Source organism: Pleurodeles waltl, chromosome 5, assembly GCF_031143425.1.
Source record: "Pleurodeles waltl isolate 20211129_DDA chromosome 5, aPleWal1.hap1.20221129, whole genome shotgun sequence".
Taxonomy (NCBI): Eukaryota; Metazoa; Chordata; class Amphibia; order Caudata; family Salamandridae; genus Pleurodeles; species Pleurodeles waltl.
Window position 1 is genome coordinate 195,588,091 of NC_090444.1, and position 22,869 is coordinate 195,610,959.

The 22,869-nt window shown below is 44.2% G+C and overlaps 1 protein-coding gene across 1 annotated transcript in view; it reads left to right on the forward strand.

Moving 5' to 3' along the window:
- Positions 1 to 22,869, forward strand: part of USH2A (usherin) — a 3,586,186-nt gene that overhangs the window by 1,352,410 nt on the left and 2,210,907 nt on the right. Inside the window, exons 23-24 of the mRNA XM_069233891.1 lie at positions 16,406 to 16,529; positions 16,760 to 16,861. Coding sequence (XP_069089992.1) covers positions 16,406 to 16,529; positions 16,760 to 16,861 — 226 coding nt within the window. The remainder of the gene's footprint in view (positions 1 to 16,405; positions 16,530 to 16,759; positions 16,862 to 22,869) is intronic.

Genomic DNA, 22,869 nt, shown 5'->3' on the forward strand with positions numbered 1-22,869 from the left:
CTGAGGCAATTTGCATTTCCAGCAACATTTTCGTCTCCCTTTTGGTCTCCAAGATGATCGCAGTGTTCAAATCCAGAGGGTTGCCTTTCCCTTCTAGAGTTGTGTGGTTTGCCCTCATTTAGACCACCTGTGTGTCAGCCACTCCCCCATTTACGGCACAGGGTGTTCCCATTGCTACTTCAGTGATTCCACCATTGGCATCCGTTGGTGTGGAATACGCAGGTTCAAGCACAAAGCCCTTTCCCCGCGCTGAGGTGTTATGTGGGGGGATAGGAGACCCGGGGAATCGGGTGGAGTTTGCATTCTAGATACGGCCCTCCCCACAGCAGCAGCCATATGCCCTCAGTCCCCATACCAGCACCCCAGCATCTCTCCAGGGGACAGGATCACTCACAGTCTCTGCATGCACCGTTGAGGTACAAAGGGACTTTTCCATGCGCAGAAGTTAAAAGCTGTCAATAGGCAATCACAGCCTACCCTGAAAGTCCCGAGCCACTCCTCAATTGCTCCTGTGGTTTTCAAGACTCAGGGCCTCATTATGAGTTTGGTGTGCAGCGGAGGCCTCCTGCCAAACTCTTTGGGTCGGAAGACCACCAGTTCAGTTTTCTGCCCGCTGGTCCTATAATGAGTTTTGCACTAGGCCAGCGGGCGGAAACAGCATTTTTGCCCGCTGGCCCAGTGGAAAACTACCCACAACATTGATTCCGGCTCGTAATCGAGTCGGCGGGAATGTTGCGATGTGTCGGGTGCGACAGCACCTGTCTCGCTTTTCACTGTCTGTAATTCAGGCAGTGAAAAGTGCGACAGGGCTGCCCATGGGGGCCCCTGCACTGCCCATGCCATGTGTAGTGTAGGGGCCGGGGCCACCATTGGGCCCCCGGCACCCCATCTCCGCCAGCCTTTGCATGGCAGTGGAACCACCATGCAGAAGCTGGCGGACACGGGACTCATAATCCCCAGGACAGCACTGCTTGCAGCACTGCCCTGGCAGATTAGGACCGCTGACACTGCCAGGCCTTCGAAAAAGTGGCAGTGGAGGCAGTTGGACTGTAGCCCTTTCGCTGTGAAAGGACAGATTAGAACCGCCAGACTCATAGTTAGGGCCTCAAACTCCTTCAGGTGCCTTTCACGCCTCTATTTAGCCAGTTTGCACCACCCCCAGTCTCTCAGCCAGTGAGGTTCTTCATATCCCCCAGATCATCAGTGCTTGGCCAACTTCCTCCCGTTGCTGCTTCACTCCTGCTGCTGGGAATGATCCCCAGTCCCTGCCACCAGCCTCTCACTTCTGCACCAATTTCCACTTTAGTTCTCCGGACTTCCCTGCTCTCACCTCAGTCTGGCACTGCCACAGCGCCTTCAATGCAGGGGATAGGCCCAGCGGGTTCTTCACTAGGAGGGGGCTGTACTGTCAGCGACTGCTCGGCTTCCCTCTGGTACTCAGCACGTCCTGTCAGGGAACTTCTGGTAATCATTGCTGGGCAGCCGCCATCTTGACCACCGGGCCTGCCGTCAATTATATTTAAATGCGCCCCCCAGAGCCGCCATCAGTCCTTCACTGGGCCTCCAGCCACCTGCACCTTGGCCGCTCAGCACTGCACTGCAGCTGCCCTCTTGGCCGCCCGGCTCCTCCACACAGCTTAAACCGTTTCCGCCAGGTTCCAGGGCTGTCTGCTACCCCCGGGCCACCCAGACTGTTCCTCACCGCCACAGCGGTCAGCCTCATCCCCTCCCATGACCATGGGCCACCTTTGGGCTTAGAAGCGCAGTGAGCCTCGCCCTACACCATGGCCAGCCAGGTCACTCCTCCAAAATTTCATTTTAGAATCACCTTCTTCTGCACAGACCTAAAGTTTGCACTTATATTTGCTTGAGGACAGAGGTTCATGCTCTATATCAATTGTAAGGTAAAAAAAAGACAGCAGTTAGTGGTGTACTGGGGCCTGGTGCCAATGTAGGCCAACCACAGTGGAGCGGAGGTCACATATACCAAGTGAGTTGCCCTGGTTAAATCTGCTGGGAAAGACTCTTTAGGTCAGTCCTGCAGCCCCCTAGCTCCTGGGGGCAGGCATCTGCCCACCAGATCTGTCTCCAGTCATGATTTATCCTGTGCACTACCCATTGATTTGGAAGAATTTCTAATCATTTTCCTGCCGTCTCCCACCTACATTTGCAGCACTATTTGTTTGCCTTACTGTGAAATTACTTAGTATCCACAGGACACAGTTGCCATGGTTATCTTCAGCTTTGTGGCAAGTCTCCTAGATAACAGAGCCAAAACTGGGTTTCCCTCTTACTGTGTCTGCAGTCTAACTATCTAGGAAGGTCATGGGGAGGGTTAGAAACCCTCTTGACTATCCAGGTCAAAAGAGGTAACACTAAAGCTGCAGTTTGTTCTTCCAACTGTTCCTGTCCACTCTCAGATTGCTAATCCATGCTAAGTGGTCAACTGTTAACACGTATTGGCCCTTCCTGGGCCCAGAGGCAAACCATTGTCCTCTGAGCTAGAGTTGTTATCTCTCCCCACCACAAATGTGTATTACAGCTCTGAAAGTGTGACTGGTAACACAACTGTTTTTTCCCTCCTCTTGTGGCACAGTATGTCCTCCTGGGAATGAATAGAAGCAGCCCTTTCTGTCATCTCAAAGTCGAGTGATATTGCTGAAGCTGCCCTTGTTCTGCTAACTGTTCTTATTGCTAATACCAGCTAAGTAGTCAGCAGTTAACACCCATTGGCCTTTCCTCTGCCCAGGGGCAAGCGATTGTCCTTTGAGCCAGGGCTGTTATGTCTCCCTTCCAAGGATCTGTATTACTGCTCAAGATGGGTGACTGGGCAAACTGGCTTTAAGTCTGTTCTGGCTCAGGCATCCTGAAGTGCATTTTTAAGTTACTTTTCTGCTTAAGTTACCAAATATCTGAATTCACTATGAAGTCAGGTTTTACAAACTATGCAGATAATAACTTTGAAGCAATTTTCTAGCCCTTTCCTAAGTGGGGGTGGGAAATAAGATTTCATGTCCACCTTGGTCTGTTTGAGAAAAGTCTGATCAAGCCTACAAGTCGAAATGTGTCTGGCTTTTATTTAATTGTGAAGGCACACTAACCCCAATATTCAGTGTGTCCTGTTTTTATATATTAGCACCCTGCCCTTTGGCCTTTCAAGGCACACTTAAGGGGTGACATATGACAATATACAAATTGGATTTTCATATAGAGCAGAGGCATGTTTCCCTGCTTTGTGCCATTGCAGTGTATTTAAACTGCAGCCAAACTGGAGCACTGTGGGGTCATGGCAGACATAGGTTTTTGTCATATATGTAGGTGGTGTAAATGCACATTGTTGCCCACATATATTATGTAATTGTTCATACCATAGGTGCACCTACAGCACTCATTACAAATGGAACTATAAGGAACTTAAATAGGTCAAATAGAGCATTCCAATCTACAACACGTTTTAGTGGGGAAGTTTAGGCACTTTACTACTGTGAAGCAGTGATAAAATGCCACAACCTTAAATCTAGCACAACTATGGACCACAAAAAGATGAAAACCATGGGGTGACCATGGAGAAAATATGAATTTGCTACAATGGGTTTATGTCTCATATTTGTTGCTTCAATTTTATATTTCACACAGAAAAATCTCAGAATCGTGGCATGTTTATGATTTTTTTTACCTGTCTTGGCAAGAAAATAACAGGGAAAGCTGTAAAATACTGGTCAGGTTGAGACTACAGGCAGATAGCATCCAATAAGTGAAAAGTCGCCAACTTTCTCAAAGAAAAATTCCTACTGTTTGTTCATGATTATGGTGAGGTCAAGAGCTGGCACTATTTACGTAAAATCATGTTTGCCCTTTTAGGACAACAATTCTACCCCACTTTCCTCTCATAATAATTAAGAAATAGTTAACACAGTTTTATTTTACTTTTGAAGTCTCTTCTTTGCACTTAATCCTACTGTTTTGTTTGTATGCACTCTGTTACCTTTTTCTAGGCCAAGAATGTTTTAGAACTTAACAACTAAAAAAGCCTCATCTGTCTCAAATCCGCTTTATCTCAATAGTTCCTGTTACTTACATTTTACAATGATGTCACTGATGCCTTTCAATGTAATTTCCACTATACTTAGCCTTCATATCTTACTTGTTCAGATCTTTTGTGCTGCATACCTTAGCTGACACCGGGTATTTGAAAAACATCTTATTCCAGTATTGCATCTGGAATAATCTATTTTCGAATTTTAATTATGTAGTAATCCATAAACAATTAGTGAACATTAATGAACAATATGATAGAGAAACCCATTGTGGAGAGGCCTGGGAGTATCTTTTCATTTGGGTTGCCTAATGTTACATTGATACACTTAATATAGCTGTAAATTATGTGTCCTTTATTACAGGTTTTGATGTTCTTATCAGTTCTACTGATATCCATAGCAGAGAACTTGGTTCTTGGAACTCACTGCAGTAAACGCTTACTACGAAGTTACGCCCTGTGATGTCACTTTCAGTGCATGAATTAAAGGGGTCTTGCATGTTCCCTTTTGGTTGTTCCACAAAAATCATAGGAACGGCCCTGCCACACTTACCTTCTTCTCTCAAATCACTCTCCCCCTTTTCATCAGCACCTGCCAGACTTGCAAGGCGTGGAGGGTGAAACTGAGTATTTGGGTTGTCATCACCCAGCAAGGAGCTGTGGCATGCTGAAACAGACAGACACTTTAAACTATGGGTGTCTCAATAAGCCAGCTCTCTTTGCAAGACAGACGAAACAGGAAGAGGAGAGTGTTGTGCGCTATGTATGAACAGAAAGGTTGTCACTTCTTGAAGGGAGAAAAGAAACCGTAAAGATTCAAGATTTATTGTAGGCCAGATACATCCCCTGTCACGATGCTGAAGAACCTCCTATAGGCGAAGGGCTTCCCACATACCATCATCCTTGCGAATCAGCTGCAGAAATGAAACTCGCAGTCAGTACTGTTATAAAGAAATCTTAATGTTGAACGCTGAAAAAGAAAACAGCGAAAAACTGTGCTACTCTCCGCGTAAAAATGTTTTTGTGGGTGTGTGCAGTACTTAAGATAAGCAGCAATGTACTGGAAGTGATAGCCACTTATAGCCCCGAAGAATGCGCGAAAGGACGCGCTAATCATCTAAGAAGTGGGTGCATGAGATAGTTTTTCTGATGTGTAAATCCTTAAGTGCCATAGATGGTTGGCAAACAAGAACCACTTATTCAGATTCTTGATCTCTAGATTGCAGCGTCGTTTGTAACAATTTTAACGCTAAGTACACTTTGATGAGACAGCATTTAATAAAATGCTCATTAATTTCATCATTAGCAAGGGTATGAGAAGAAGTAAGCCAGTTTCTTATGTCACGCCCAATTAGCATACTCCGCAAGTAATCCCATTTGTATTGTTGAATTCGCTAATGGAAAAACTAATGGGCATGCTACCAGGGCATTTTAATTGGGCATGACACCAGTCCTGGTTTTAATTATTGAAGTGCGATAATGAAATGTGTGTTTGTAAAATACTTAAATATTGAAATTGGACAGAAGACAAGAAAAATAGCATTTAGGAAATTGCTCTCTGTGCATAAACGAATGACATTTGTAAGATGTTGTATCACCAAACGCTGTGTCCTGTCCTATATATTCAAAAATGCCATAAGAGGATGCAGATGTCTTCGAAGAAGGTGCCTGGGTTCATGTGGAAAACATTGTCTCTCGTGGGAAATCATTGCATTGTGTAAGACAAGAATACATCATGGTGGTGAAACAGATACTGAGTGCTTATCAGGGAAACAAACCATAAAAAGATGATATTCGCTCGTACAGACTCGGAGTGCTCGACTGCAGTCTCAAATGGGAAACAGTGGAATTGATATCTCAACATCCATATTTCAACATTGTTATGAGAGGACTTCAGTAGCGCTGCGAACTGTGCATTCACTCAGTATGGAAGTTACTGGCAGCAAAAGTGTGCATTGGGCACAATGGGAGAAAACAGTTAGGCAATTCATTAGCAGGGACGTGCAGTGCTTTTACTGTACTGGACAATTTTTGGCGAAGTTCGCGATTTCTTTTATACTCAAAGCTTATGTCTCGTAACCCCAAAACGTTTTTTTTTCTGCGTTGCAGTGTAATTTCACTGCTTAGCAAAATCCTCTTCACTCTAATGAAACACAGCACATGGAAAACACACCTCGGCAAGTTTCCCTTTTGCAACGCTTTTCTATGGACTCAAAGGTTTACAGTTTTTTTCTACAAGACTGTTCTTAGGCTCAGCAACAATGCACAGGAAAAGGCCACAAGCTCTATTTAGGATTCTTGGGCAGAATATTTTTATTAGTGTGAATAAGATTGATAAGAATACAAATCATGTAAATTGCTTCAAAAGTTGGTAGTTTAATTCATAAGTGCAAGATTTCTATAAAGCATTGCAGCACTCTTGCAGCAGACAAAGCTAATGCAAAGGCAAACTACATGTGATTTATCCTACTCTTGCATCTGCTTCTAGGTCATCAATCCAGTTAATGTGTGTGGTCTCACTACACAAAGCTGTGGCGCTCTGTAGCAGACAGCACTGCTACCCATCCTCCTCAGACATGCACTTGACGTGTGCTTAAGGCCTGCCCCTTGGTCATGATTCGATGCTCTGTCTGCCATTTTCAGCTCTGGTCTCCTTATTCCATTGTTTTCCCCCTCGTCTTGTGTTTGACCTGTACAGAGGAACATTTTGGTGTCACTTTAATACGGGTGCACAGCTCCCTCGTGTATTTCTCAGATTAATAGGTTTACCACCTCACGTTTTCATCTTTTAAAATTAAGGAAAATGTTGTCTTTTACTACACTTTGACTGCCATAACCTACTTACTTCTCTGTGCTATGATCATTTCAAGACGTCATTATTGCAATAATATGTACCTCTGCTTAGCAAGCAGTTACGCTCTAGGTTATAGTTGATTCAGAAATGCGTGGTACCAGCAAGTGTTGGTTTACCCAGAAGTGCCTGCATTTTTTCTCCTTGATTCCAACTGCAGCGGCTCCCTTATGAGCAGAAAGTTTTGTTTAAAGCCCTATGTCTCACCCATCTGACATCCAAATATTGGAATAGGTTTCCTCTTTAACAGAGACAAAACACTAACCACCTACGTTTTCATGAAGTCTCTTAAGACTCAGTTGTTCCAGTAAGGAGTATGCAGATCATAGTGAGATGATTATAACTATTCCAGCAGCAGGACATCCTTCTGAGCAAAAGCTGTGCTAAACAATTGACATTACCAAAACATTGAATAGCCATGTTTTGATTGGATGAGTTGTATCCTTACGCAGCTGCCGTCTGGAGCTTACTTTGCCAGTTGGATTCTTGCTGTAGGCAAGACTGCTGGTTTAAGGATGACAGCACTTATGTTTGCAGGTGACTATGCCAATCCTACAACAAAACGCAACTGTCGTCCCAACCCTTCCGGCTCACAAGCAGTACCTCATAAAAAACCCAAAACAGTCAAAGGTGATTTGTGGCAGCCTTTACGCATGGACTCAAGAGTTTGACATCTCAGTGAGCATCGTGGTTAAACAGAGATGACTCCTTTCTCACATTAACATGTCTCAGTCACTCACAGGAAAAGAAGAAGATGCAGTAAAGTTTCAATAGGGTTTATTTTAGTAAAACTGCAATCTGCGATAAGTTGCATGGGCTGCAATGATGAGGATAATGATCAATGCAAAAAACAGAATGGTAAAGACAAGAGTCATTAATAAAAAGACCGGCATCAACTTGCAATATCATGAAATAACATGAAGCGTGTGATATGTCCTAATACCCTAGTATATAGGCCTAACCTCTAACCTAGAAGAGAGCCTGGTATGTTAAACCTCAATCTGCCAATGCCATGTCCATGAGAAGAGCCCCCGACCCTCGTTACCTTGGAATTAGGTCTCTAGCTCAGACTCCGCAGGAACCCGAAGACTGGGTCAGTGTCAAGGCGACGTGCCACATCGATAGCAGCGATGGCATCTGGTCAGAATCCTTCTATCTGATAAAGTGAGGAGTATTTATACAAATCTACTTGGATCCCTGATGTAGGTTTGTTCTCAAACAATAGATAACAAGACGTGCTTGGGACGGTAATTGTTAGAAATGGGGTCTTTGGTTGGCAGTCAGGTTACCCCCTGTCCAAGCAAGGACCCTCACTCTAGTCAGGGTAAAAGAGAATCACCCTCAGCTAACCCCTGCTTACCCCCTTGGTAGCTTGGCACGAGCAGTAGGCTTAACTTTAGAGTGCTAGGTGTAAAGTATTTGTACCAACACACACAGTAACTTAATGAAAACACTACAAAATGACACAACACAGGTTTAGAAAAATAGAGAATATTTATCTAAACAAAACAAGACCAAAACAACAAAAATCCACAATACACAAGTCAAGTTATCAATTAAAAAGCAAAAAGAGTGTTTATGTAGTTTTAAACACACACTAACACTGTTAGCGGGAAAATGTACCTTGGGTGCATCAAAAATAACCGTGCACGAGCGAGTGTGCGTCAGAAAGGGCCGCTGATGTGTCGATTTCACTCACGAGCAAGACCTAGCGTTGTTTCTCCTTTTGTCGGGTCGGGCTTGCCGTTTCTTCTCTCCGCAGAAGAACAACGCATCGATCTGGTCAGCACTCCCGGGTAGGCCTTGCGTTGTTTTTACACGCCCAGCGGTGTTTGCATCGGAAATCCAGTCGCACGCTGATCCAAAAACCATGCAGCGCTGGTTGCGATCTCACCGGCCTCCATCAGCGATGCTGCGCGTCATTTTCCCCAGCTCTGTGCTTCAATCTTCCGGTCGCGTTGCAGGTGAGCGTTTATTTTCAGCCGTGAAGCTGGCGGCGTGTCGATTTCCCAGCCGCAGATCGGAGTTGCGTCGATCTTTTTCCTGCACGGCGTTCTGTGCTTGGATTTCTTCCTCTTAGACTACCAGCTTCTCTTGTCAGGTTCCCAGGAACTGGATGGGCACCACAAGGCAGAGTAGGAGTCTCTCCAGAGACTCCAGGTGCTGGCAGAGAGAAGTCTTTGCTGTCCCTGAGACTTCAAACAACAAGAGGCAAGCTCTAAATCAAGCCCTTGGAGATCTTCACAAGATGAAAGGCACAAAAAGTCCAGTCTTTGCCCTCTTACTCTGGCAGAAGCAGCAACTGTAGGATAGCTCCACAAAGCACAGTCACAGGCAGGGCAGCTCTTCTTCCTCAGCTCTTTAGCTCTTCTCCAGGCAGAGGTTCCTCTTGATGTCCAGAAGTGATCTAAAGTCTGTGGTTTTGGGTGCCCTTCTTATACCCAATTTCTCCTTTGAAGTAGGCCTACTTCAAAGCAAAGTCTCTCTTGAATGTGAAATCCTGACTTGCCCAGGCCAGGCCCCAGACACTCACCAGGGGGTTGGAGACTGCATTGTGTGAGGACAGGCACAGCCCTTTCAGGTGTAAGTGACCACTCAGCCCCTCCTAGCACAGATGGCTCATCAGGAAATGCAGACTACACCCCAGCTCCCTTTGTGTCACTGTCTAGTGTGAGGTGCAACTAGCCCAACCGTCAAACTGACCCAGACAGGGAATCCACAAACAGACATAGTCACAGAAATGGTATAAGCATGAAAATGCTCACTTTCTAAAAGTAGCATTTTCAAACACACAATCTTAAAATCAACTTTACTAAAAGATGTATTTTTAAATTGTGAGCTCAGAGACCCCAAACTCCACATGTCCATCCGCTCCCAAAGGGAATCTACACTTTAATCATATTTAAAGGTAGCCCCCATATTAACGTATGAGAGGGACAGGCCTTGCAACAGTGAAAAATGAATTTAGCAGCATTTCACTGTCAGGACATATAAAACACATTACTATATGTCCTACCTTAACCATACACTGCACCCTGCACTTGGGGCTACCTAGGGCCTACCTTGGGGGTGTCTGACATGTAAGAAAAGGGAAGGTTTAGGCCTGGTAAGTGGGTACACTTGCCAAGTCGAATTTACAGTTAAAACTGCACACACAGACACTGCAATGGCAGGTCTGAGACATGATTACAGAGCTACTTATGTGGGTGGCACAACCAGTGCTGCAGGCCCACTAGTAGCATTTGATTTACAGGCCCTGGCACCTCTAGTGCACTTTACTAGGGACTTACTAGTGAATCAGATATGCCAATCATGGATAAGCCAATTACATACACATTTTGTAAGGGAGCACTTACACTTTAGCACTCGTTAACAGTGGTAAAGTGCCCAGAGTAACAAACAGCAAAATCAGAGTCCAGCACACATCAACAACCTGGGGAACAGAGGCAAAAAGTTAAGGGAGATCACGCCAAGGATGAAAAATCTAACAGTAATTAATATAAACAATTCCATCGAAAACATGAAGAGGGAAAGTACCTAAAGTGAACACCTACAGTTTGTTTGTATTTGTCGCCTGAACTTGACGCCTTAGTGCGGTGGCACTGATAATGCAAATCAAAACATCGGCCTAAGTCAAAACAAGGCAGCCATCTTAAAATAATTAATTAAATAAATACGCTAAAACAGAGCAAGCTAAGTAGGGTCAAAGTCACTGGGTGACGGGGGCACGAGTCTGCAAGCCACAGGCTAAGCTAACTCCTGTTTCACATTAAAATAAACTAGGATTCACTACACCCTCCCCATTGCCGTAACAAGTATGACGCCATATCTGGATGCCATTGAAGATGAAATAAATTCAAATGCTAAAAATGCTCTGGACTAAAAGCATAAAAACTATTTAAAATAAGCCTGTAAAAACATGTTAAAATCAATAGCTAAAAACAGATCAAGAGATATAGGCGGTCATTCTGACCGCCGCCCGCCATGCGGTCACCGGCATTTGGCTGCTCCGCGGTCAAAAGACCGCGGAGGCCATTCTGGCTTTCCCGCTGGGCCGGCGGGCGCCCGCCAAAGGAGCACCCACCGGCCCAGCGGGAAAGGCCCTGCAACACAGAGGCCGGCTCCGAATGGAGCCGGCGGAGTTGCAGGGGTGCGACGGGTGCAGTTGCACCGGTCGCGATTTTCACTGTCTGCTATGCAGACAGTGAAAATCATGCTGGGGCCCTGTTAGGGGGCCCCTGCACTGCCCATGCCAGTCAAAACCGCCAGAAACAGGCTGGCAGGAAGGGGGTCGGAATCCCCATGGCGGCGCTGCTTTCAGCGCCGCCATGGAGGTTCAGCCCTGCCAGGGGTATTCCGGCGGGAAAACCGCCGGATCCCCTTTTCTGACCGCGGCTTTACCGCCGCGGTCAGAATGGGCAATGAAGCACCGCCAGCCAGTTGGCGGTGCTTCCGTTGCCCGCGGCCCTGGCGGTTTAGGACCGCCAGGGTCAGAATGAGGGCCACAATGGCAAGCAAGGCAGGCCAAAGTAAGAACAAGAAATGTATACTGTTGGACCTGGCTTTTTGACAGGTCATCCCCAAACTTTTTGCCTCCTTCCTCCTATTTTTTCTGACCTGTTGTTGTTGGCTTTTGACCTCTGGGCACTTTACCACTGCCAACCAGTGCTAAAGTGCATATGCTCTCTGTGTAAATTGTACTATTGATTGGTTTATCCGTGATTGGCTATTCAATTTACTTATAAGTCCCTAGTAGAGTGCACTATATGTGCCTAGGGCCTGTAGATTAATTGCTACTAGTGGGCCTGCAGCACTGGTTGTGCCACCCACTTCAGTAGCCCCTTAACCTTGTCTCAGGCCTGCCATTGCAAGGCCTGTGTGTGCAGTTTCACTGCCACTTCGACTTGGCATTTAAAAGTACTTGCCAAGCCTAGAACTCCCCTTTTTCTGCATATAAGTCACCCCTAATGTGTGCCCTAGGTAACCCCTAGAGCAGGGTGCTGTGTGGGTAAAAGGCAGGACATGTACCCGTGTAGTTATATGTCCTGGTAGTGTAAAACTCCTAAATTCGTTTTTACACTACTGTGAGGCCTGCTCCCTTCATAGACTAACATTGGGGCTGCCCTCATACACTGTCGAAGTGGCAGCTGCTGATCTGAAAGGAGCAGGAAGGTCATATTTAGTATGGCCAGAATGGTAATATAAAATCCTGCTGACGGGTGAAGTCGGATTTAATATTACTATTCTAGAAATGCCACTTTTAGAAAGTGAGCATTTCTTTGCCCTTCAATCCACGTCTGGCTAGGTTTAGTTGACAGCTCCTTGTGCATTCACTCAGACACACCCCAAACACAGGGTACTCAGCCTCACTTGCATACATCTGCATTTTGAATGGGTCTTCCTGGGCTGGGAGGGTGGAGGGCCTGCCCTCACACAAAGGACTGCCACACCCCCTACTGGGACTCTGGCAGACAGGATTGAACTGAAAGGGGGCTTGGTGCATTTCTTAGACACGCTTTGAAGTCACCCCCACTTCAAAGGCACAACTTAGTATAAAACAGGGCCTCTGCCCTACCTCATCAGACACTTGCTGGAGAAGAAACCTGAACCAGAAACTACATCCTGCCAAGAAGAACTGCCTGGCTGCTCAAAGGACTCACCTGTCTGCTTTTCTAAAAAGGACTGCTGCCTTGCTGTAGGCCTGCTGCCTTGCTGAACTCTTGTCTGGCTGTAAAAGTGCTCTCCAAAGGCTTGGATAGAGCTTGCCTCCTGTTCCCTGAAGTCTCAGGACCAAAAAGACTTCTCTCTTTCACTTGGACGCTTCGTGCGGCGAAAGTTTCGAAGCACAGCTTGTTCTGCGGCGAGAAAAACGCCGCACATCGATGCTGATCGACGCAACGCCTTCGGGATGACCGGAACATCGACGCACGGCCTCGCAAGGACAACGCCGCCCAACTTCCAGAGGAGAAATCGACGCAACGCCTGCTGTGAGATCGAAACTTCGACGCACAGCCCCGCGGAACGACGCGCAGCCGGAAAACAAGCAGGAGAATCCATGCACAGACCCGGGACATCTGGTAATCCCAGCGACCCATAGAAGGAGACGGTCCGTGTGCCGGAAAACGACGCACGTCTTCCCCGAGTGAAAAATAACGACGCAAGTCCGTGTGTGAAGGGGCGCAACCGACGCACATACCATTTTTCCTCCCATAGAACGACGCACGTCTCCCCGCGTGAAAAATAACGACGCAAGTCCGTGTGTGAAGGGGCGTAACTGACGCACACACCATTTTTCCACGCATCTCCTCTTCTGCGGCCCTCTGCGGAGATTTTCCACTCCAAACCAGGTACTTTGTGCTTGAAAGAGACTTTGTTTAATTTTTAAAGACTTAAGACACTTTATATCACTTTTTAGTGATATCTTTACAAATTCATATTGCAACTTTGATCGTTTTGACCTGCAAATACCCAGATAAATATGATATATTTTTCTAAACACTGTGTGGTGTATTTTTGTGGTGTTATATTATGGTATTGTATGATTTATTGCACAAATGCTTTACACATTGCCTTCTAAGTTAAGCCTGACTGCTCGTGCCAAGCTACCAGAGGGTGGGCACAGGCTAATTTTGGATTGTGTGTGACTTACCCTGACTAGAGTGAGGGTTCTTGCTTGGACAGAGGGTAACCTGACTGCCAACCAAAAACCCCATTTCTAACATATACTTTGATTTTAGTCGAAGTCAATCATCAAATTGTTTACAATAGTCATGATCTTGAAGAGCATCTCCGTAGTCACTGATGGAAAGGACCCCAAGAAAGAAGCCACCTCGTCAGATGTTAGATCGATCACGGGATAGGCAGATGGATCCACGGAGCAGTAGTACATCGAAGTCTCTTGTGCAGGTCTACCTGCAGTAGTGTCATCGTCCATGGTGTAACGAGCCAACTTGGTGAGAAAGGAAGGCTCATAGGAGGCCTCACGAATCAGCCTTGGTCTCGAGGGTCACGACTGTGAGTGAACCCCCATCGGGGACATCAGCAGTTGTTGGTCCACAGGAGGCACCGACTTAACAGCAATGCACACTGTTAGCAAATGTTCAAAGAGGCAGCATACGCAGCGAAAGACTGGTTGCACACACCATAGGAGTGGTTGGAATCACAATGACCAATCACGCTCCAATTCCACCAGCAATGTCAAAATAATTGGAAAGCTGCCAAACACACTTGAAAAGAGTGAATGGATGGCCGATGGGATGACTCCGAAGACAGTCTGGAAGATGGACTCGAATCCAGACCCAACAGCCTTAAAGAAATGGACAATCCCGGCTGTGCTCGAGGCGTTAAAAATTCTGGATACCAATTCTCCAAAAGTGCTTGGGGAAGTTGGTATTTAATAGGGATTGTATCTCGTCCTTTTGTAGTTTTCTATGGCATTTCACTTTTTCCTCTTGATGGGACAGCATGGCCCTCCCTCTTTACCCTGCATGTTCCACCACTCTCTTTGTCCCTGCATGTAACTTCCCAGTGCCTCCCAGCTTCACCCTCTTTCTATCACCTGTCATACTGCCTACCCACTCCCCTGCTCTCTGTAAGTCTGAACGTTCAGTTTTCTCTGTCTTCTCTCGCTTACCCCCATGCACAGCGCTATATGAGAGCCTAGACATAACAAATATGACCTTTGGCTGTCTAGCATCTGCCATTCGCTGGTATTTTCTTTGCAAAAGCTTATGTGACACGCAAGAATTGGTAAAGGGAATAGCACTGGCGGGCCATCTTCAAGTGGTATTTTCTGTACTTTATTATTGTTCTTCCATGCTAACTCAGATTCATGCCGTCTCCAGATCCACCTATACTTGGTGTCTAGATGCAACTTTAAACAGTCTTCGAAAGGTGCATCAATAGCAAAGCATGGCCCTGCCTCTCCAGTCATTCTGCTCAAGTAGTAATTCACATTTTACCAAAAGACTCTTACTTTTCCTACCATGTACATTGAGCCTCACAATAGCAAATATACAGCTAAAATGGCAGAAAACTCTAATGCAATGCATTGCGACTAAACAAATGAATGATGGATACTTTCAGTTAGGAAAGCGGGCTTTGAGCAACTCACACCGTGGCCCTCCTTACCGTGTCCTTCCACGTACAAATGTATGAATTGTGCTTACGCATGATTGGTGTCCATACCTATCTTGGATTACAGTTGTTTCATGTGTCAAGGAAACACAATTCAGTCATTTTATTGTAAGAGACTCGCCAAAGCCTTTGAACACTAAGGGCCTGATTATGACCCTGGCGGACGGCGGAGGCCGTCCGCCAAGGTACCGCCGCTGAATGACCGCACCGCGGTCAAAAGACCGCGGCGGCCATTTAGACACTTCCTCTGGGCTGGCGGGCGCTCTCCAAAAGAGCGCCCGCCGGCCCAGAGGAAATGCCCCTGCAACGAGGACGCCGGCTCAGAATTGAGCCGGCGGAGTTGCAGGGGTGCGACGGGTGCAGTTGCACCCGTCGCGTATTTCAGTGTCTGCCTAGCAGACACTGAAATACTTTGCGGGGCCCTCTTACGGGGGCCCCTGCCGTGCCCATGCCATTGGCATGGGCACGGCAGGGGCCCCCAGGGGCCCCGCGGCACCCCCTACCGCCATCCTGTTCCTGGCGGGCGAACCGCCAGGAACAGGATGGCGGTAGGGGGTGTCAGAATCCCCCATGGAGGTGCGGATTCTAAGGGCAGCGGTAAACCGGCAGGAGACCGCCGGTTTGCCTCTTCTGACCGCGGCTGAACCGCCGCGGTCAGAATGCCCTGCGGGGCACCGCCGGCCTGTCGGCGGTGCTCCCGCCGACCCTGGCCCCGGCGGTCTTAGACCGCCGGGGTCAGAATTACCCCCTAAGATGCTTGTAACAGAGGTTCTGCTTTCTTTTGCCTGCATCCCACCTCCCCTCAAGTCAACTATGAAATCCCCAAACATTGCACAAGGAAATAAACTGCATTTTCCATGCACTACGAGCAATATCATAGAATACAGCTACAGTGCATTGTTGTCAAGTAATTTTGTTCCAATCGGTAACCACATTTCGAATGATCGGTTGTGTCGGGTTGTTTCGACAAATTATGTTTTTGCCCGTGATGTCAATGCAAATATAGGTGCTAAACTGCTTGAACTTGTTACATGTTTCCTATTCGCAATTAAATTCAGTCAATGAAGAGTCTTTACTAATGTGTCATAAAATGTGCGATGAGTTTGAAGATAGTCATCGACCTGTGATTTTTGCACAAGGTTTACAAAGTTACATTACCTGTTTTTTTTTCCAGTTTAGAACAGCAACTGGAATGTTAGGGATTATATTTCTCGACATGTTTAGACTAGTTACTAATAATAAGCGTAATTGCCCTGCCTGTCATAGTGTTTGGTGGCTCTTGAAGGTTCCACAGTTTCTAATATTGTTCTGATTATTTCTGAAATGTGTGCTGCAATATCTTTTCAAGCGTCCTTTAACCCCCTACTTTTCCTTGTATTAAGGGGTCTGCAGTCACAGTCAGTCCGTCTGATGATGGGGGTAAGCTGTATAATGATTACATCTGGCATGATGTCATAGCTACAAGAAACCAAGCTGTGGGAAACATCACTGTGGATGGATACACAGGTAACCTAATCTTATAAAACAAAACTGCACTTTAAGATTATTTATCTCAGATATTATTATCCAATTGTTAACATGTAATAGTGGCATCAAACACACTGCGAGTTTTTCATGACGTCACTTAAGCCGTGCAGTTAGTTACAAGCATCATGTGCCTAAATTTGTAATATATTCGGAATTAAAAGGCTATGAGGATTTGCATGCGGGTTGTCTCACACTCTGGTTCCTTTCAGGTACTGCTTCAGCAGCAAGTGGAAGTACTATTATTGGAGAAAATACAGGAGTGTTTGTGGGAGGTCTTCCCAAAGGATTTAGCATCAAAAGAAAAGACACAGGTATGCTGAAAATGTCACCTTTTTTCCGCACTACCGACCTGTGAACGTTCTTTTATGTGTAAACAGAAAAAAAGAATGCCCCCCAAAACTTCATAATAAATACTGTGGATATATGACAGAACATCACCTGAGTAATCCAAATGAACAATGTTAACAGGTTTGTTTTTATTTACAGGGGGTGCAAAATTTGCATATTTTTCACTTGCGTAATTATGTGAACATTTAGAAACAAATATGTGGAATGATGTGAAATTACACACAATGCAATTCTGGATGTAATTTAAAGTGAAAGACGTCCACAGATCCATTTAAGAAATGAGGAAAGGTACAGCTCATACTTAAAATCATTCATACAAAGCACAACTCCAGTGAACAACAACACATGGCATTATGTCCATTCTCGTTCTTTTCATGCTACAGTAATGACATTTTTTGCCTAAATTGATTTGAAATTACGTGGTGTAGGGTAATGGCATAATTTTGAGAATGATGTGAAATGCTGGAAACTATGTGAGATTATGCTGACATAATGAAAATCTTGCCCCTGTCTAGTTTTTTCAAACTCTAGCACTTGTAGGTCGCAGCTCCTAGAACACCAGCACATTGATGCTTGTAAGCTGTCATTGGCCACGCTCAAGCAGATGACTGAAAGTTCAAAATTACACAGCCAAAAAATCTTGTTCCTAGCATCTGCAAAGAGTGATTTACAGAAAGAAAAGAGATAAGTCGACAGATCCATTACTGATAAGTTTACTGAAGGCTGTGGTTTTTGTGGTTGCTTGGGTCACTTCTCCAGAATAAGTCACTGATGCATTTTCCTCCTCACTTGTAGTGCCCATATCATATGAGTGTATTTTGTGTATGTGCATTCTGAAGTTAGCCTTCCATCGGTTGCCCAGGTTCATGACCTCAAGAACACAAGGGAACACCTTTGCTGAAGCACTTATGAAATATCAGAGATGCAAGCCCATGGGAAAAAATATACTGGTGGGGTAGGTTAGCTATCTGCCACCTATCTTGTACCATACAGTGCTCCATACAGTCTAGAAGCCCATTGCCTCTACGCACCTCTCTACCACAGTAGAGTTGTCACCTCCCTCCCCCAAGGCAAGCCTGGACTGTAAATGCAATGACACTATCAGTATTGCAGATGCACCTTAAATTGAACAGGATATAGGAAAACTCCTTATGGCTTGGGGACTACTGCACAGAAACACAAAGCTTACATTTTAACTGCTACCCGGGGTTTCCCTGCTGCACTCTATCAAACATTATTACATGCATCCCATAGCAAATATTTATTTTACTAATTAAACGTCTACTATGGGTGTCCCCAATGCGGGTGTGAACTTTGACTGTTCACCTCGTTCAGAAACTTTGCATTTAACACAGAGCCCTAAATATGTCCCCTATAAAGCAACCCAACCTCGAAGTAAGAAAGGCACTATGCTGAAAGAAAAGGCTTACTCCGCAAGACAGACAATGAAAGAGAGAGAACATAAGGCATGTTGCCAGATGGAGGCTACAAATGGGGGGGGGTCATTCTAGGACATAGACTTGTGCAAAGGTCAATATCATATCTATAAATCAAGTTCAGAATAAAGTTTTCTGACAGCAAATGCATGACAGCAAAAAAATTTCACTCTTGCATTTAATATTGACGATTATTGCAGCCTGGGAATGTCGTTTCGAGTTCCTTTTTTTTCCATGGATTGACTTAAGACCAGCAATACACGCATTAGCAAAGATAGCAATTCACAGCAATGTAACCTTTTGGTTTTACCATTTTTTAAACCTACTGAGCATGCACACACAGGCAGGGCAGCCATCTTGTTAGTATTTCACTTAAAAAAGAAACATTCAAAGATGGCCACCACCAGTTCCCTTTCAGTCACGGCAGCCAAATTTGAATCTTTTTTCCTTTTACTTTACAAACTTTACAAAATGCCCACTGTGTGTGCATGCATAAGTGTGGTGACCATCTTTGAATGTTTTATCATAAAGCAAAAGAAAAATCATTCACATATTGTTGCTGTGTATTTCTGTGCAAATGTTGCAGCATTCTCTGTACTGTATTTCTAAATAATCTTTTCAAAAAGTTCAGGTGGTAACTTGGGTATAGTGAATGAAAAATGAACGTGTGCAAAATTTGGGACACGTGAGGCAACAAAGAGCTGCTTCTGAGCATTGTAAAATAATGTTAAACATAACCTAAAAACAAAGTATGAGAAGCAGGAACATGTATAGTGTGAGAATGCACAACTAGCAAATCTTCAAGTGTGATCAGCCCTCTTGCAGTGTGCATTTGTGGGTTCTCTCAAAAAGTACAGAAAAGTAAAAAAGAATAAAGTGATGGATTGGGAAGAGAGGAAGTAAAGTAATGCATGCCTATTGAATGCTGAAAAAAACATCCCCTCACACTAGCAGCAAAGGTTATAACAAGAATAGGGAGGAAAGTAATTGAAGCAGGAGCAGAGATCTGTGACAAAGTAGTCTTCCACTCTTGTTCAAGGTTAAACACAAAGCCGATTTTAAGTCTAATTTCCATCTAATAGGACACTTTACAAACAAATGTATTTAAATGATGTTTCTATAGTGCAGGCCGAGCCAAAAGCGAGTGAAGTATTTTGCAGGGTCAAATACAAACATAAATCCAATGAGTAATAGAAGTGATGTTCCCTTTTGTATGGGAATAGCCCTCAGAGTTATATTAAACCCATTCAATTGTTTAATTAGTGTGGAAGGATAAGAAGAGGAAAGAGGACACATGATGGGACCTTTGAATATGGCTTATTTTGGCAAACACTTAGCTTATTTTAATACCACATACTTTGGTCTGTTTTGCAGTGGCACGTGTTCTAAAGGCCGGTCTAATTAAAAAAAAAAAATCTTTTATTTTTATTTTATTTTTTACAAACAACGTAAAATGTAATAATCATGATAAATCCAAGGATTCCAATTTTGCTCATTGGTATTTGTCAATGGAGTTCATACCAGTGTTTTCCTATCTCAAATTGTTTCACTCAGACATATTATTGCTTAGTCAGACATGAAACAATCTTTTGTTATGAGCAACATAGAAAGACATGTTCGGTATTGAAATGCACATTATAAATGTACACCTTTTTTCCTTCTTTGGGGATTGTTCATCTATTGTGATGTAGTGTTTTTGAAGAGGTAAGTATTCAACTGTTTCCTAAAATGGAGTAGCATGGGGGTCATCATGATGGCTGTGTGCATCCTGGATGCTGCTGCCTTGTTCTGTTTTTAACACTTCTTATCCTGTGGTCTGATGGTGTACTGGCTGTGCAGGTGTGCCTAGAACCACCAGAGATGATGAGCTGGTCTGCAAGAAATGTGGAGGTGCTGGTCGTGATAGCTAGATAAATTGCTAAAGGTTCTGCAGGCAAGACCTAAAAAGCTGATATGTTTATGCTGACTGATGATAATGGATTTAACTTCTCGTTTGTCATAGACAAATATTTTTACTGAAAGTGTATAACACCGAATCTTTTTCTCTTTCCAGTTGGTGTCTAAATAAAGTGATTGGACATAACTGTACATATTCGTAAAATACATTCTTAACAGCCTTTATATTTTAGGAAGCTAAATTATTAGATGTCCTAACATGCATAACAGTAGTACGCACATTTTGAAGAATAGATTGATATGATTATCTTCAGGACTAAAAGCTACTCCAACCAATTCATACTACTAAAAAGGTCATGCCAGATTTTTTTTCTTTTCTCTTTGTTTCTAATAAAGCACGCAACTGGCAAGCAAAACAAACTGCTTGGCACTGTTGTTAGAAATTGGGTTTTTGGTTGGCAGTCAGGTTACCCTCTGTTCAAGCAAGAACCCTCACTCTAGTCAGGGTAAGTCACACACAATCCAAATTATCCTGTGCCCACCCTCTGGTAGCTTGGCACAAGCAGTCAGGCTTAACTTAGAAGGCAATGTGTAAAGTATTTGTGCAATAAATCATACAATAACACAATATAGCACCACAAAAATACACCACACAGTGTTTAGAAAAATATATAATATTTATCTGGATTTTTGCAGGTCAAAACGAATAAAGATGCAATATGAAATTGTAGAGATATCACTGAAAAGTGGTATAAAGTGTCTTAAGTCTTTAAAAAGCAAACAAAGTCGCTTTCAAGCACAAAGTACCTGGGTTAAAGTGGAAAATCTCCGCAAAGGCCCGCAGAAGAAGAGATACGTGGAAAAATGGTGTGTGCGTCCATTTCTCCCCTGCACACACGGACTTGTGTCGTTATTTTTCACGCGGGGAAGTCGTGCGTAGTTTTCCGGCGCGATTTGGTACTACCATTCTGGCCATACTAAATATGACCTTCCTACTCCTTTCAGATCAGCAGCTACCACTTCAATACTGTATGAGGGCAGCCCCAATGTTAGCCTATGAAGGGAGCAGGCCTCACAGTAGTGCAAAAACGAATTTAGGAGTTTTACACTACCAGGACATGTAAACTACATAGGTACATGTCCTGCCTTTCACCCACACAGCACCCTGCTCTAGGGGTTACCTATGGCACACATTAGAGGTGACTTATATGTGGAGAAAGGGGAGGTTTAGGCTTGGCAAGTACTTTTAAATGCCAAGTCGAGGTGACAGTGAAACTGTACACACAAGCCTTGCAATGGCAGGCCTGGGACAAGGTAAAGGGGCTACTTAAGTGGGTGGCACAACCAGTGCTGCAGGCCCACTAGTAGCATTTAATCTACAGGCGCTAGGCACATATAGTGCACATTACTAGGGACTTATAAGTAAATTAAATATTCCAATCAGGTATTATCCAAGGTTACCATGTTTAAAGGGAGAGAGCACATGCACTTTAGCACTGGTTAGCAGTGATAAAGTGCGCAGAGTCTAAAAGCCAGCAAAAACAGTGTGCAAAAAGTGGAAGGAGGCAGGCAAAAAGTTAGGGGTGACCACCCTAAGGCTGTCAGGTCTAACTGCTGCCCATAACCAAATGCTAACAAGTAACCATTCCTTGAACAACTTCTTTTTCTAGTCTGAAACTCTTTTAGTTGGAAGATTCTAGTCATTACTGGCAACAAAAGTGAATCCTATAACAAAGCTAACAAACTTCAAATAGGAGATTTAGGAGTAGTCTGGATTAATTAGATACTGATCCTATTAAAGTAAGTATATGGCAACCCAATTCAAATTGAAAACACCAAATAGCACAACACAACTGTCACGTTGTAGCGCAGTCCATCAAAATATCCAAAGTAGAATTCTAAATGAACCATTTTCAAATGTTATAATCACAAAGGACATAAATTGTGAAAAAAATTACTCCAAATTAATATTGAGATACATAATATAACTACACACGACCAGATTATGTGAACTTGCGTGTCCCCTCTGCTTAAATTCCACTCAGACCCATATTTGTCTAGAATAAACTCAACATACTTCCTCTCCAAAATTGAGTCTATCAAGTCCAGCATACGCCTGGTGTTCCTGAATTTATTTCTCTTGGTACATTGGTCCTTATTATCATAACCGTTGTTGTTGTTATTAATATGTAGTAGTAAGTAACCATACAGAAGCATTCTACAAAAATGTTTTTTCCCAAATTATCAATGATTAAAGGTAAACAATATGCTCTGCAAGCCAGGGGACTATTAACACCATGTGTTATGCAGTTGCAGAGCCTCAGATTTGAAAAAACGTAGAGTTTTCAACTGCAAAACGGCTCTTTAAAATGTTTTTGAAACCATTGTAAATGTCAGACAGTTCTTCTTTGTCATGAAAGGGCTTTTGTGTTCCATAACGTATTACAAATAGTGGGCGTGAACAGCAATTCGGGGAAGGGCTAGGGGTAGCGAAAGTGACATTATTCCCTTTTTGACCTACACTTTCACTCATCCACATATGCTTGAACTCTGTCACACATACACACACCCGTTACCACATAAATACACACTCACCTGCATGCACACAACATACATTTAAAAGCATTTTTAGTTTTTAC